General features: G+C 46.8%; 1 protein-coding gene and 1 long non-coding RNA gene across 3 annotated transcripts in view; both read right to left on the bottom strand.

Annotated features, from left to right (window-relative positions):
- The window catches only part of LOC139530919 (hypoxia-inducible factor 1-alpha-like), a 64516-nt gene that overhangs the window by 36791 nt on the left and 12572 nt on the right, over positions 1 to 15153 (bottom strand). The window contains exon 2 of one of the 2 annotated variants that reach the window (XM_071327724.1): positions 4787 to 4980. In XM_071327724.1, coding sequence (XP_071183825.1) covers positions 4787 to 4980 — 194 coding nt within the window. The remainder of the gene's footprint in view (positions 1 to 4786; positions 4981 to 15153) is intronic. The other variant, XM_071327725.1, reaches the window with a different exon arrangement.
- Positions 9510 to 10990, bottom strand: LOC139530921 (uncharacterized). The gene is made up of 2 exons (XR_011666150.1): positions 10751 to 10990; positions 9510 to 10603 (listed from the first exon to the last, which is right to left on the bottom strand). It is a non-coding gene; the product is annotated as an uncharacterized lncRNA (long non-coding RNA).

The following is a 15153-nucleotide window of genomic DNA, read 5'->3' as shown; positions in this document are numbered from 1 at the left end:
AGACCGACCGAGACAGACAGGCCGACCGAGACAGACAGACCGACCGAGACAGACCGAGACAGACAGACCGAGACAGACAGACCGACCGAGACAGACAGAGACAGAGACAGACAGAGACCGACCGAGACCGACCGAGACAGACAGACCGACCGAGACAGACAGACCGACCGAGACAGACAGACCGACCGAGACAGACCGACCGAGACAGACAGACCGACCGAGACAGACAGACAGACCGAGACAGACAGACAGACCGAGACAGACAGACAGACCGAGACAGACAGACAGACCGAGACAGACAGACAGACCGAGACAGACAGACAGACCGAGACAGACAGACCGACCGAGACAGACAGACCGACCGAGACAGACAGACCGACCGAGACAGACAGACCGACCGAGACAGACAGACCGACCGAGACAGACAGACCGACCGAGACAGACAGACCGACCGAGACAGACCGACCGACCGAGACAGACCGACCGACCGAGACAGACCGACCGACCGAGACAGACCGACCGACCGACAGACCGACCGAGACCGACAGACCGACCGAGACCGACAGACCGACCGAACGAGACAGACCGACAGACCGACCGAGACAGACAGAGACAGACAGAGACCGACCGAGACAGACAGAGACCGACCGAGACAGACAGAGACCGACCGAGACAGACAGAGACAGACAGACGACAGACAGAGACCGACCGAGACAGACAGACGACCGAGACAGACAGACGACCGAGACAGACAGACCGACCGAGACCGACAGACCGACCGAGACAGACCGACAGACCGACCAAGACAGACAGAGACCGACCGAGACAGACAGAGACCGACCGAGACAGACAGAGACCGACCGAGACAGACAGAGACCGAGACCGAGACAGACCGAGACCGAGACAGACCGAGACCGAGACAGACAGAGACCGAGACAGACAGAGACCGAGACAGACAGCAGACCGAGACAGACAGACGACCGAGACAGACAGACCGACCGAGACAGACAGAGACCGACAGAGACCGAGACAGACAGACAGACAGACCGACAGAGACAAAGACAGACAGACCGACCGAGACAGACCGACCGACAGACTGACACAGACCGACACAGACAGACAGAGACAGACAGACCGAGACAGACAGACAGACCGAGACAGACAGGCTGACCGAGACAGACAGGCCGACCGAGACAGACAGGCCGACCGAGACAGACAGACCGACCGAGACAGACCGAGACAGACAGACCGAGACAGACCGAGACCAGACAGACCGAGACAGACAGACAGACCGAGACAGACCGACGACCGAGACAGACAGACCGACCGACACAGACAGACAGACAGACCGACCGAGACAGACCGACCGACCGACACAGACCGACCGAGACAGACCAACCGACCGACCGAGACAGACCGAGACCGAGACAGACAGACCGAGACAGACAGACAGAGACAGACAGAGACAGACAGACTGACACAGACAGACAGACAGACCGACACAGACAGACAGACAGACCGACCGAGACAGACCGATCGAGACAGACAGACCGTGACAAAGACAGACCGACCGAGACAGACAGACAGACCGAGACAGACAGACAGACCGAGACAGACCGACCGACACAGACAGACAGACCGACCGAGACAGACCGACCGACCGAGACAGACCGAGACAGACAGAGACCGATCGAGACAGACAGACCGTGACAAAGACAGACAGACAGACCGACCGAGACAGACAGACAGACCGAGACAGACAGACAGACAGACAGACAGACCGAGACAGACCGACCGAGACAGACCGACAGACCGACCGAGACAGACCGAGACAAAGACAGACAGACAGACAGACCGAGACCGACCGAGACAGACCGACCAAGACAGACCGAGACAGACCGACCAAGACAGACCGACAGACCGACCGAGACAGACCGACCGAGACAGACCGACCGAGACAGACAGACCGAGACAGACAGACCGACCGAGACAGACAGACCGAGACAGACAGACCGACCGAGACAGACAGGCCGACCGAGACAGACAGGCCGACCGAGACAGACAGGCCGACCGAGACAGACAGGCCGACCGAGACAGACAGGCCGACCGAGACAGACAGGCCGACCGAGACAGACAGGCCGACCGAGACAGACCGAGACAGACAGACCGAGACAGAGACAGACCGAGACAGACCGACCTACACAGACAGACAGACAGAGACAGACAGACTGACACAGACAGACAGACAGACCGACACAGACAGACAGACCGACCGAGACAGACCGACCGACCGAGACAGACCGACCGACCGACCGAGACAGACAGATCCGACAGAGACAGACAGATCCGACAGAGACAGACAGGCCGACCGAGACAGACAGGCCGACCGAGACAGACAGGCCGACCGAGACAGACAGGCCGACCGAGACAGACCGAGACAGACAGACCGAGACAGAGACAGACCGAGACAGACCGACCTACACAGACAGACAGACAGAGACAGACAGACTGACACAGACAGACAGACAGACCGACACAGACAGACAGACCGACCGAGAAAGACCGACCGACCGAGACAGACCGACCGACCGACCGACCGACCGAGACAGACAGATCCGACAGAGACAGACAGATCCGACAGAGACAGACAGACCGACAGAGACAGACAGACCGAGACAAAGACAGACAGACCGAGACAAAGACAGACAGACCGAGACAAAGACAGACAGACCGAGACAAAGACAGACCGACCGAGACAGACCGAGACAGACCGACCGAGACAGACCGAGACAGAGACCGACCGAGACAGACCGAGACAGACAGAGACAGAGACCGACCGAGACAGACAGAGACAGACAGAGACCGAGACAGACAGACAGAGACCGAGACAGACAGACAGAGACCGAGACAGACAGACAGAGACCGAGACAGACAGAGACAGACACCGAGACAGACAGAGACCGAGACAGACACAGACAGAGACCGAGACAGACAGACAGACAGACAGAGACCGAGACAGACAGACAGAGACCGAGACAGACAGACAGACCGACACAGACAGACAGACAGACAGACCGACACAGACAGACAGACCGACCGACCGACCGAGACAGACCGACCGACCGACCCAGACAGACAGACCGACCGAGACAGACAGACCGACCGAGACAGACCAAGACAGACAGATCCGACATTGACAGACAGACAGACTGAGACAGACAGGCCGACCGGGACAAAGACAGACAGACTGAGACAGACAGGCCGACCGAGACAAAGACAGACAGACCGAGACAAAGACAGACAGACCGACCGAGACAGACCGACCGAGACAGACAGACCGACCGAGACAGACAGACAGACCGACCGACAGACCAAGACAGACAGATCCGACAGAGACAGACAGACAGACTGAGACAGACAGGCCGACCGGGACAAAGACAGACAGACCGAGACAAAGACAGACAGACCGAGACAAAGACAGACAGACCGACCGAGACAGACCGATCGAGACAGACAGACCGAGACAGACAGACCGATCGAGACAGACAGACCGAGACAAACAGACCGATCGAGACAGACAGATCGAGACAGACAGACCGAGACAGACAGACTGAGACAGACAGACAGACCGAGACAGACCGAGACAGACAGACAGACTGAATCTAAACATCACACTGTTGATCTTATGTCCATTTTACATTTACTCTACTTTTTCCCTCATTTGTTGATCTGAAAATACTCTGGATACATTCAGTAACATATAACTATTCCTGGAAAATGTGGGGTAGGTGCAACATAATACAAAAAAATGAAGGGTTTGAGTGAGAGGACTAACTGGTGTTTCCAAGTGGCCCCACACACCTCTCCATATTGCCTCTTGCGATATGGATATTGTGAATGTCAATATCACAATTCCGATTAAAATTCTATTAATCGTGCAGGCCTAATGTATAGCATGTTACTGTACAGCCACTACGTTCCAATTGAGGCTCTTATTGGTGCCCAAATCTGCCACTTTCAACCAATATACGGGTACGAGTGTAAAGGGCTACAGTTAACAGCCTCATGAACTTTACCCAGTACCAGGACATTTTAGCCAAAAACCTGGTTGCCTCTGCCAGGAGGCTGAAATTTGTCAACAAGTGTAACTTCCAGCAAGACAATAACCCAAATCACACATCAAAATCCACAAAAAAATTTCAACATTTTGCAATGGCCATCGCAGTCTCCGGACTTGAAACCCATTAAAAACCTGTGCTTTGAATTGAAGAGGACAGTCCTTAAGCGCAGATGGATCTGGAAGGATTTTGTATGGAGGAATGGTCTAAGGTCCCTCCCAATGTGTTCTCCAACAAATAAAACATTTTAGAAAAAGGGTTGTTATCCTCACAAGGTGGGGTATTGAAATCAGGGGTGTCAATAATTTTGACCCCCATCTTTTAAACAAAATCTTTCTATGAGCAATTGTGTTAGTATAAAATATACATTTCCCAATTTTTTTGAGCATACAATATAGCTCAGTATATTCATTATTTATGTCATACGGTCATTTTTGCTTACATGGCATTTTTGCTCCTCTTTATCAAGGGAGTCAATAATTTCAGACCCCAGGGTACTGACTCCTGTCTGCAAGTTTGTAGATCTTCCAGGCCGCTCACCTCACCGCTTTTTCTCACCCCCACCCCTTAACCCCCAAGGCACTTTGGACACTATCCTCACCACAGTTGTGTCCCTCTAATTTGGATACTACCATATTCCTCTTCCTCACTCCCCCCAGGATACTGACCTGTGCTCAGAAGATTCCTCATGTGCAGGTAGCTGATGGCCAGTCTCATGATAGAAGCCTTGTCTAGGTTGGAGGTGACACCGTGGGGAAGGGGCAGCTCCTGGGCCAGCTCATATAACACCTCAGACTCCTTCCCCCTCCGGTATCGCGCTGCATCCCGGGACTTCTCCTTCCTCCGCTCCGAGCTCACCCTGCTGTGGGAGACAGGCCGATCAACAAGATGCAAGTCAGAGCCCGGGCCTAACACACACACCACCAGGGATTGCATCCTTGTTGTCTGCCTGCCTGCTCTGCACACTGTTCACTAAGCCACTGGCCAGACAATGGGAAAGGCTGCAGCGGCTGGGGTCTGCAACAAGCTCCAAGTCCAACTGTCTCACCCTAGCAGGCTCATTTTCAGACGCTGGCCTAGCCTGCCGTCTTATTGGCTGCAAACCAAAGGAAGCACAGTGAGCCCGCCATGGCATCATTGGCTGGGAGTGGGGACTTGGTTGTGTGTGATACGCAGTAGATTCTCCACTCTGCCTGCTTGGTGCACTGCCAAGCCTCTCCACCAATCATCCTGACATTTACTGCCAATGCTGCAATCCTCCACTATTGAGGGACAGCGAGGAGGGACAGACGGTCCTCGTTTAGGACACACACTTACATTTAAAAACACACAGGCTACTGGACAAATGACAGCCTCCTAAAAGAAATGGTCCACTTCATGCAACAAGAACCATAAGAGAATCAAAAAGGAGCCCGTTTTGAACCACGTGAAAAAACAATGCAGGCTAGGTCTCTGCTAAGATCAGTCCCTCAAAAGGTCCAAAAAACTAAGAAATGCTGTACAAATATAGGCCACGATGCAATTCTCCATTGAGTGAGAGAATGTTAAAATATGTAGGCTAATATAAGATCCTAACTACACAAAAATGACAAGGAGACTTTTTAATTCCGTAGAAGAAAGGTCTGCTGAAAACAAAGGCGACAATAAAACATATTTCATTCCCCTTCAGAGTTTCTTGTAAAGAAATATATACACAGTACCAGTCAAAAGTTTGGACACACCTACTCATTCAAGGGTTTTTCTTTGTTTTATACATTGTAAAATAATAGTAAAGACATCAAAACTATGAAATAACACATATGGAATCATGTAGTAACCAAAAGTGATAAACAAATCAAAATATATTTTATATTTGAGATTCTTCAAAGTAGCCACCCTTTGCCTTGACAGCTTCACACACTCGTCATTCTTTCAACCAGCTTCACCTGGGATGCTTTCCAACAGTCTTGAAGGAGTTCCCACACAAGCTGAGAACTTGTTGGCTGCTTTTCCCTCATTCTGCAGTCCAACTCATCCCAAACCATCTCAGTTGGGTTGAGGTCAGGTAATTGTGGAGGCCAGGTCATATGATGCAGCACTCCATCACTCTCCTTCTTGGTCAAATAGCCCTTACACAGCCAGGAGGTGTGTTGGGTCATTGTCCTGTTGAAAAACAAATGATAGTCCCACTAAGCGCATACCAGATGGGATGGCATATCGCTGCAGAATTCTGTGGTAGCCATGCTGGTGAAGTGTGCCTTGAATTCTAAAGAAGTCACAGACAGTATCACCAGCAAAGCATCCCCACACCTCCTCCATGTTTCACGGTGGGAACCACACGCGGAGATCATCCGTTAACCTACTCTGTGTCTCACAAAGACACGGCGGTTGGAACCAAAAATCTCACATTTGGGATCATCAGACCAAAGGACAGATTTCCACCAGTCTAATGTCCATTGCTCATGTTTCTTGGCCCTTCCAAGTTTCTTCTTCTTATTGGTGTCCATTAGTAGTGTATCTTTGCAGCAATTCGACCATGAAGGCCTGATTCATGCAGTCTCCTCTGAACAGTTGATGTTGTCTTTTTTAATTTATTTAACTAGGCAAGTTAGTTAAGAACACATTTTTATTTACAATGACAGCCTACAGCTGCCAAACCCGGATGACGCTGGGCCAATTGTGCACCGCCCTATGGGACTCGCAATCACGGCCGGTTGTGATACAGCCTGGATTCGAACCAGGGTGTCTGTAGTGATGCCTCTAGCGCTGAGATGCAGTGCCTACCGCTGTGCCACTTGAACTCATTTATTTGGGCTGCAATCTGAGGCTGGTAACTCTAATGAAGTTATCGTCTGCAGCAGAGGTAACTCTGGGTCTTCCATTCCTGTGGTGTGGAGAGCCAGATTCATCATAGCGCTTGATGGTTTTTGTGACTGCACTTGAAGAAACTTTCAAAGTTCTTGACATTTTCTGTATTGACTGACCTTCATGACCCTAAGTAATGATGGACTGTCGTTTCTCTTTGCTTATTTGAGCTGTTCATGCCATTATATGGACTTGGTCTTTTACCACAGAGGGCTATCTTCTGTATACCACCCCTACCTTTTCACAACACAACTGATTGGCTCAAACGTATTAAGAAAAGAAATGCCGCAAATAAATAAGGCACACCTGTTAACTGAAATGCATTACAGGTAACTACCTCATGAAGCTGGTTGATAGAATGCCAAGAGTGTGCAAAGCTTTCATCAAGGCAAAGGGTGGCTACTTTGAAGAATCTAAAATATATTTAATTTGTTTAACACTTTCGGTTACTACATGATTACATATGTGTTATTTAATAGTTTTGTTGTCTCCACTATTATTCTACAATGTAGAAAATAGTAAAAATAAAGAAAAACCTTGGAATAAGTAGGTGTCCAAACTTTTGACTGGTACTGTTTATATATCTCCCACGTGATGTGAACACATGCATGGCTTATTGTCGGTCTTGTCCATATGTATTGAAGCATGTAGAGATTGTAGACAAGTCAAGGAAATGACACCAATGCATAACAGAGGCTGCTGCCGAGTTGAGGTCTTAACCCTACAGAACAGCGTAAATCAAAAAGTGTGCAATGCTCTCCATGAAAATAAAGACGTCAGTAAAAAAAATCCCCCCTGAAACTTAATTGCAATTGATCTGTTATGGAGTTAGTCAGATAATTATATTATTTGAGACTGTCTAAAAATAAGGAAAATGCTTCAGCTAGCTAATTGAACGTAATTTTTTGAAATATAATTTACTACTAGCCTATATAGATTTGCACATTTCCAGTCATTTTTTAGAGTACAGAAAGACCCTCCTAACAGTTAATGACAGAAACTGATCCACCTCAATGTACATCATATCCACACACAAATGAGTAGCCTAGATGGAGGTCTGTTTTGCAACCTAAATATTTTGCATGCTCAGTGAATGTGTCTGCAGGTTTTGCATCACGTGCATGCATGATGAGAATAACCAATGTAATACCTCAAACTGAAGTCAAACTGACAGACAGGCAGTCAGTAGGTAGCAGTCTGTGTCTGTGCCTCTTACCAAGCTGACAGACTGACTGTGCAGGTCAGGAGCTCAGTCAGCGGGGGCCAAATATTTAAACTATCCTCAGTCAGATCTCCCAGACCACATGAGGTCTGCCTCTCTGAGTTTGAAAGCTGATCCTCTGTGTAATGCAACCAGTTCTGCATAGTGCCATCACACTTCTCACCCTCCGCTACAGAGACCTTTCTGGTCACTTGCCCAAGCCCAGAGAAATATCTTTCAATAATCATTGCTTTCAACCAATCAACCACTGCTAAGTGAAGCAGGTATAAAAAAAAAAAAATGAGTATCTAGGTCTTCACCCGTGGGAAATCAGCCACATGAAGGTAAAATAAAATCTAAACGTATCTCTGTGCTATGTATTGGAATCTATTGTGATGTGACAGACAAGTATGGCTTATGCACAGAGAATACAGGAAATGTCTGGAAAACCTTTACCTGAAAAGTCCTGGTGTAGGCTGGACCGCGAACTCTACAAAGTGAGTTATGTGCAGTACAAACAAAGGCTGCTACAGTAGACAGGATTCTCGTGCTGCTGTCTTAATGGTGCGTCACCCTCTCCACACTACAGATGGGAGGTGGTTGTCTTTTCTCTAAAAATAATACATCTCAGACATCACTCCAGGGTTTGGTTTGATGCTCTTGTGGAAATGAAGCTCATGAAATAGGTCCATCCTGTAGCTACAGGTTCAGTACAGAACAGGATTCAAGAGCTTTTCAGGCAACCAGCGGAATATCAACGAGTTCCCAACTGAGTACACCACTTGTCCCTTGTCTAGTCAAAGCTGCTAGCGCCTTCACACAAGAGGGCGACAGCCGCCAGTGACCATCGCAACAAACATTATCGACGTGCAAAAAAAATAAAGAGCTTTAACGCCACAAGCATGTATAAACATTTATTTACATGCAACAGAAATGGATTCGAAAACAATGATTGTTATTGTTAAATGTGACTCTGTAAACTGATAGTATTAGAGACTACATTTAAAATACCCAAATGCGGTACAAAAGGATGATTTTGTAGGGACATTCGCAGGTGTAGTCTACATAAACATTTGGCAGCACCCCCACGCTAGTGATGGGCATTCCGACTCTTCAGTGAGCCTTCTCGTTCGGCTCAGCTCACCAAAATGAGCCGTCTCTTTTCGCTCCCAAGCGGCTCTTTAAAGAATATAGATTTTGTATTTTTTCAAGTCAAACAGTTTGCGATAGTTTGACTATGAATGGTGTTAAAACAATTCTAATTAAATTATGAAATCATACTCTACCTTTACCACAATGTATTAAAAAATGCATTGGTTTGTTATGAAAAAGAATGCTATTAAACATTTGCATTTAAAGTAACTTTTTAACGTATATAAACAAAGTGCATAAATCTAACCATTCAACAATCTGAACAGCATTATTTTTTTTATTTATCCGTTATTTTACCAGGTAAGTTGACTGAGAACATGTTCTCATTTACAGCAACGACCTGGGGAATAGTTACAGTGGAGAGAAGGGGGGATGAATGAGCCAATTGTAAACTGGGGATTATTAGGTGACCGTGAAGGTTTGAGGGCCAGATTGGGAATTTAGCAAGGACACCGGGGTTAACACCCCTACTCTTACGATAAGTGCCATGGGATCTTTAATGACCTCAGAGAGTCAGGACACCCGTTTAACGTCCCATCCGAAAGATGGCACCCTACACAGGGCAGTGTCACAATCACTGCCCTGGGGCATTGGGATATTTTTTTTTTTAATTAGACCAGAGGAAAGATTGCCTCCTACTGGCCCTCCAACACCACTTCCAGCAGCATCTGGTCTCCCATCCAGGGACTGAACAGGACCAACCCTGCTTAGCTTCAAAAGCAAGCCAGCAGTGGTATGCAGGGTGGTATGCTGCTGGTAGAATATGCTGCTAATAGAATATTGCACCATAAAGAAAAATAAATAATGTGCAAAACTGCAGCATCCCACTTAAAACATTAAACTGGTCCCTCATTTCTCTCTCCATATTATTACCAGCAGCACACAGCAATGCTGACCATATTTTGCTTTAATGAGAGATTTGCATTCAGAAATGCAAGCTGCCTCACTTCCGAGGGGCTGATGCGGTTTCTTCTCAGTAATTATTTGTCCTGTTTTCGAGAAGACCCTCTCAGAGGGATCGGATGTGGCCACTATGCAGAGTCTCCCTGTCATGACTTTAGTAAGCCGTGGGTAGACAGAGGCCTTGTTCTTCCACCAGCTCAGAGGATCTGCAGATCTTTGGAGGGGCTCCTCCAAATAAGAGAACTTTCTGTCCATTGATGAACATAGCGTGTCCATCAACTCTGTCACATGTCCTGTGGTTACATTTGCTTCTCCTCTCTGGCGGCTGGCTGTGATTCGCTGAAGACCCTTACACAGGAGTAGCATTTTTGAGACTGTCGCATAGCTAAAAAGAGAGAACAGTAACTTAACTTAGAGAGAACAGACTAATTAGTTCAGGTTCATGTTTTGTCTAATGATACTACATTCTCATTTACTGCTCATAATCATATAATACTGGATGAAATAATGATGTAGTAACTGCTTACTGTACCTCTTACTCCACTGATCTCCACAGTGACCTGCTCAAAGGGTTCCAGGACTCTGCACACCTCCTCCACCACCTCCCACTCCTCTTGGGTCAGAGCATCAACTGGTGCATTGACAATGGCCAGGGTAGAGATGATGCCATTCTTGACTCAAGAAACCTCTTCAACATATAAAAATGTTGAATTCCACCTTGTAGTGCAGTCTTGTTTAGGCCTCAGCTCAGGCATCCCCATCTGGCGTTGTGTAGACTTCAGTTTTTCAGCACCTGCTGTGCTCCTGTGGAAGTATTCCACAGCTGCTTTCACTTTGTCCACAGTGGGCTTCATCACCTTCAGAGCATCTCCTAGTCAGGTTGATTGTGTGGGCAAGACATGGATGATGGGTCCATTTAAAAAAAACTTTCATGGCTTTGGTTATGTTAGCTGCATTATCGCAACACAACAGACCACTTTTCCATCTACTTGCCATTCTCTGGCCATTCTCAACAGTTCCTCTGCCAAGTTCTGAGATGTGTCTGTTGTTTAACTCAAAGCAGTCCAGAAGACAGCTAGACATTGAAAAATCTTCAATGAAGTGACATGTAACCGACATGTAAGAAGTGGTTACCCTTAATGTCCAGCAGTCAGTGTAAGGCAAACTGCAGTAACTTCTTGGACTCTTTCCCGCACTGAAGCCTGTGTGCTCTCATACAGTTGTGGAATAAGTGATTTTAAAAGGGTTTTCCTGCTTGGAATAGTGTACATTGAATTTAGACTATTGCTATAAATTTCGAAAACCTCTGTCCTCCTCGATCGAAAATGGCTGGAAATCGGTGGCAATCATTTTAGCCAATGCCATATCAATTTGTTTTTGTTTTGCTACAGACAGACTTTGGCATAAACTGGTCCATAGAAGACTGCGTTACTGTGGGTCGCGGAGTAGGCCTACTTGTCTGAATGGCTACGCTGACTCCACCACTATCACTAGCAGGCCCGCTAGTTTCTTGAAGCTCCACAGTTGAGTGCACAGTTTGCATATGCCGGTGTAGGTTGTGCGTAGAACCGGCTTTATAAGAGATTTTGTTTTGGCAAATTCTACACTGTGCTCTAACATTGTCTACATCATTAAATGCATCATCAAATGCATCCAAATGCTACTGTGCTTCTGACTCATATTCCAGCTGTTGTTTTCACAGCTGTCCTTCCTCTCTGTCCTCAGCTGCTAAGTGTGTGACTGAGTGAGTTGGCTTGGCCCTCCCTCACGCATCTTTGGTTCATTGGTTGACACTGCGTGTCTGATTGATAGGAACAACAGGTGAGGCTGTTAGTCTGCTCAGACAGTCATAACGAATGTGTGTGCTTGGCCATTCAGGCTTAAATTTTATTTATTTTGTCGTTATTTGAATTATTTAAATTAATAGAATTAACTCTTGATAATTCATATCTGATTTTTTAAAATTATAAATGAATTTATAAATCTGATATGCAAGCCAGCTCCCAACATTCACCTGGCTCTTCGCGAACGACCCATCACTACCCCCCCACACACAAATCAAATGTATTTATAAAGCTCTTCTTACATCAGCTGATATCTCAAAGTGCTGTACAGAAACCCAGCCTAAAACCCCAAACAGCAAACAATGCAGGTGTAGAAGCACGATGGCTAGGAAAAACTCCCTAGAAAAGGCCAAAACCTAGGAAGAAACCTAGAGAGGAACCAGGCTATGAGGGGTGGCCAGTTCTCTTCTGGCTGTGCCAGGTGGAGATAATAACAGAACATGGCCAAGAAGTTCAAATGTTCATAGATGACCAGCAGGCTCAAATAATAATAATCACAGTGGTTGTCGAGGGTGCAACAGGTCAGCACCTCAGGAGTAAATGTCAGTTGGCTTTTCATAGCATCTCTACCGCTCCTGCTGTCTCTAGAGAGAGTTGAAAACAGCAGGTCTGGGACAGGTAGCACGTCCGGTGAACAGGTCAGGGTTCCATAGCCATAGGACAGCAAGTAGTCATCAAGCCAGGTAGTCCTGAGGCATGGTCACACACACAAATCCCCCTCTCGCTCATGGTGTAGTGCCAATGTCTTAGGTGCAAGAGAGCAATCAAAATGTAAATAACAATTTCAACGCTTGTACCGACATAATAGAACATGCATAAAATGCCCGGGAGACCCATGAGGGGGTGCACAATTGGCCCAGCGTCATCCGGGTTAGGGGAGGGTTTGGCCGGCCGGGATGTCCTTGGCACATCTCGCTCTAACTACTCCTTGTGGGGGGCCAGGCCACCTGCACGCTGACTTCGGTCGTCAGTTCGACGGTGTTTCCTCCAACACATTGGTGCGGCTGGCTATTGGGGTTAAGCGAGCTTGGCAGGGTCGTGTTTCGGAGGACAAGATTTGCAGCGATGGGACAAAACTGACTACCAGTTGGATATCACGAAATTTAGGGAGAAAAAAGGAGTAAAGAAAAATAGCATTCTCCAATTGCAACATCTGACTATGCTCACACATTGAGCAGATTAAAAGTATTTTAAAAATCTTCTCAAAACAAGAAGTTAGGCATACCTTATGTCCAAACTGTGTCTACATGCCAATCATTTGATTTCAATCAGTTTCATGGGAATATGCATTTAGATCTTCTAGAATTAGTGTTTCCTGAGCACATTAATAGCAGATGGTGTTAAACTGTATATAGCCTTCCTGTATTTAGTTTCAATCAAAGCACATTCTGCCTAGTGGCACACATTGTTGATTTTTGGCCACAGGATTATTATTTTTTTCACCATTCAGCTACCATAGTTAAATCTCATAAGAAATTAGGTGGCGCTTTTGGTGTAACAGTAACGCTATAACATGCTATTATATTTGGTCATGTTATGTAGAATAATAAATCATTTTCTGATCTTCCAAGACATTGATTCAGCTTTGATCTAAACTTTACTAAATGAGCACCATTGTGAGAAGTGGCAGAGCATGTTGCGCTAATGCAGAAATGAGCGACCACAAAATCTGGGAATATTTGGCCAAGGAAACCTCTGGTTGCTCTCAGGGAAGGGAGACTTAAAATAGAGTTTCAACTTTGCACCGCCATAGGATGCCACCTTTCCAACAAGTCAGTGTCAAATTGCTGCCCTGCTAGAGCTGCCCATATCAACATTAAGTGATATTATTGTGAAGTGGAAACATCTAGGGGAAACAATGGCTCAGCCACAAAATGGTAGTCCACACAAGCTCACAGAACGGGATCACCGAGTGCTGAAGCTCGTAAAAATCCTCTGTCCTCGGTTGCAACCCATGAAATGGGTTTCCATGGCCTGCAGATGCAAAAAAAGCCTCAGATCAGGTTTTGAAGGATGCCAGGAGATCGCTACCTTCCCGAATGCATAGTGTCAACTGTAAAGATTGGAGGAGGAATACTGGTCTGGGGCTGTTTTTCATGGTTCGGGCTAGGCCCCTGAGTTCCATTGAAGGGAAATCTTAACGCTAGAGCATACAATGAAATTCTAGACGATACTGTGCTTCCAATTTTGTGACAGTTTATGGAAAGCCCTTTCCTGTTTCAGCATGACAATGCCCCTTTGTACAAAGCGAGGTCTATACAGAAATGGTTTGACGACATAGGTGTGGAAGAACTTGACTAGCCTGCACACAGCCCTGACCTCAACCAAATCGAACACCTTTGGGATGAATTGGAACGCCGACTGCGAGCCAGGCCTAATCGCCAAACATCAGTGCCCGACCTAATTAATGCCTGCAGCAATGTTCCAACATCTAGTGGAAAGCCTTCCCAGAAGAGTGGAGGCTTTTATAGCAACAAACGGGGGACCAACTCCATATTAATGCCAATGATTTCTGGAATGAGATGTTCGACGAGCACTTTTGACCATGTAGTGTATCTTTCAGTCGAATACGGAGATTTACTTACTTTTGTAGCTCTTCATCAGAAGTAAACTTTTTGTAAGTAGTTAGGCCTAACTGTCCTCTCCAAGTTTAGCTGGAATTTGGGCTAGTTAGCTAGCACGCGGTGTCACTCCAGTCTCCCACTGGCTGTACTTGCGGGAGGCGACCGGTATACTTATGCCATTGGCCTACGTCTCTTCTTGCGCACAAAATCAGATCCAACACAGATTGGAGGAGTGTTTAACGTCACCAGCAGGCTTAAGCTACCACATAATTCAGAAAGTATTCAGACCCCTGTACTTTCCACATTGTTAGGTTACAGCCTTTCCCTAAAATTGATTAAATTGTTTTTCCCCCTCGTCGATCGATCTACACACAATACCCCATAATGACAAAGTTTTTTTTTTTACATTTCTGCAAATGTATAAATAAAACAAATCTCACATTTACACAAATATTAAGGCCCTTTACTCAGTACTTTGTTGAAGCACCGTTGACAGCGATTACAACCTTAAGTCTTCTTGGGTATGA

This window comes from Salvelinus alpinus, chromosome 9, assembly GCF_045679555.1.
Source record: "Salvelinus alpinus chromosome 9, SLU_Salpinus.1, whole genome shotgun sequence".
NCBI lineage: Eukaryota > Metazoa > Chordata > Actinopteri > Salmoniformes > Salmonidae > Salvelinus > Salvelinus alpinus.
Note: the sequence above shows the minus strand (reverse complement) of the source record. Positions and strands in the feature narration are given on the sequence as shown.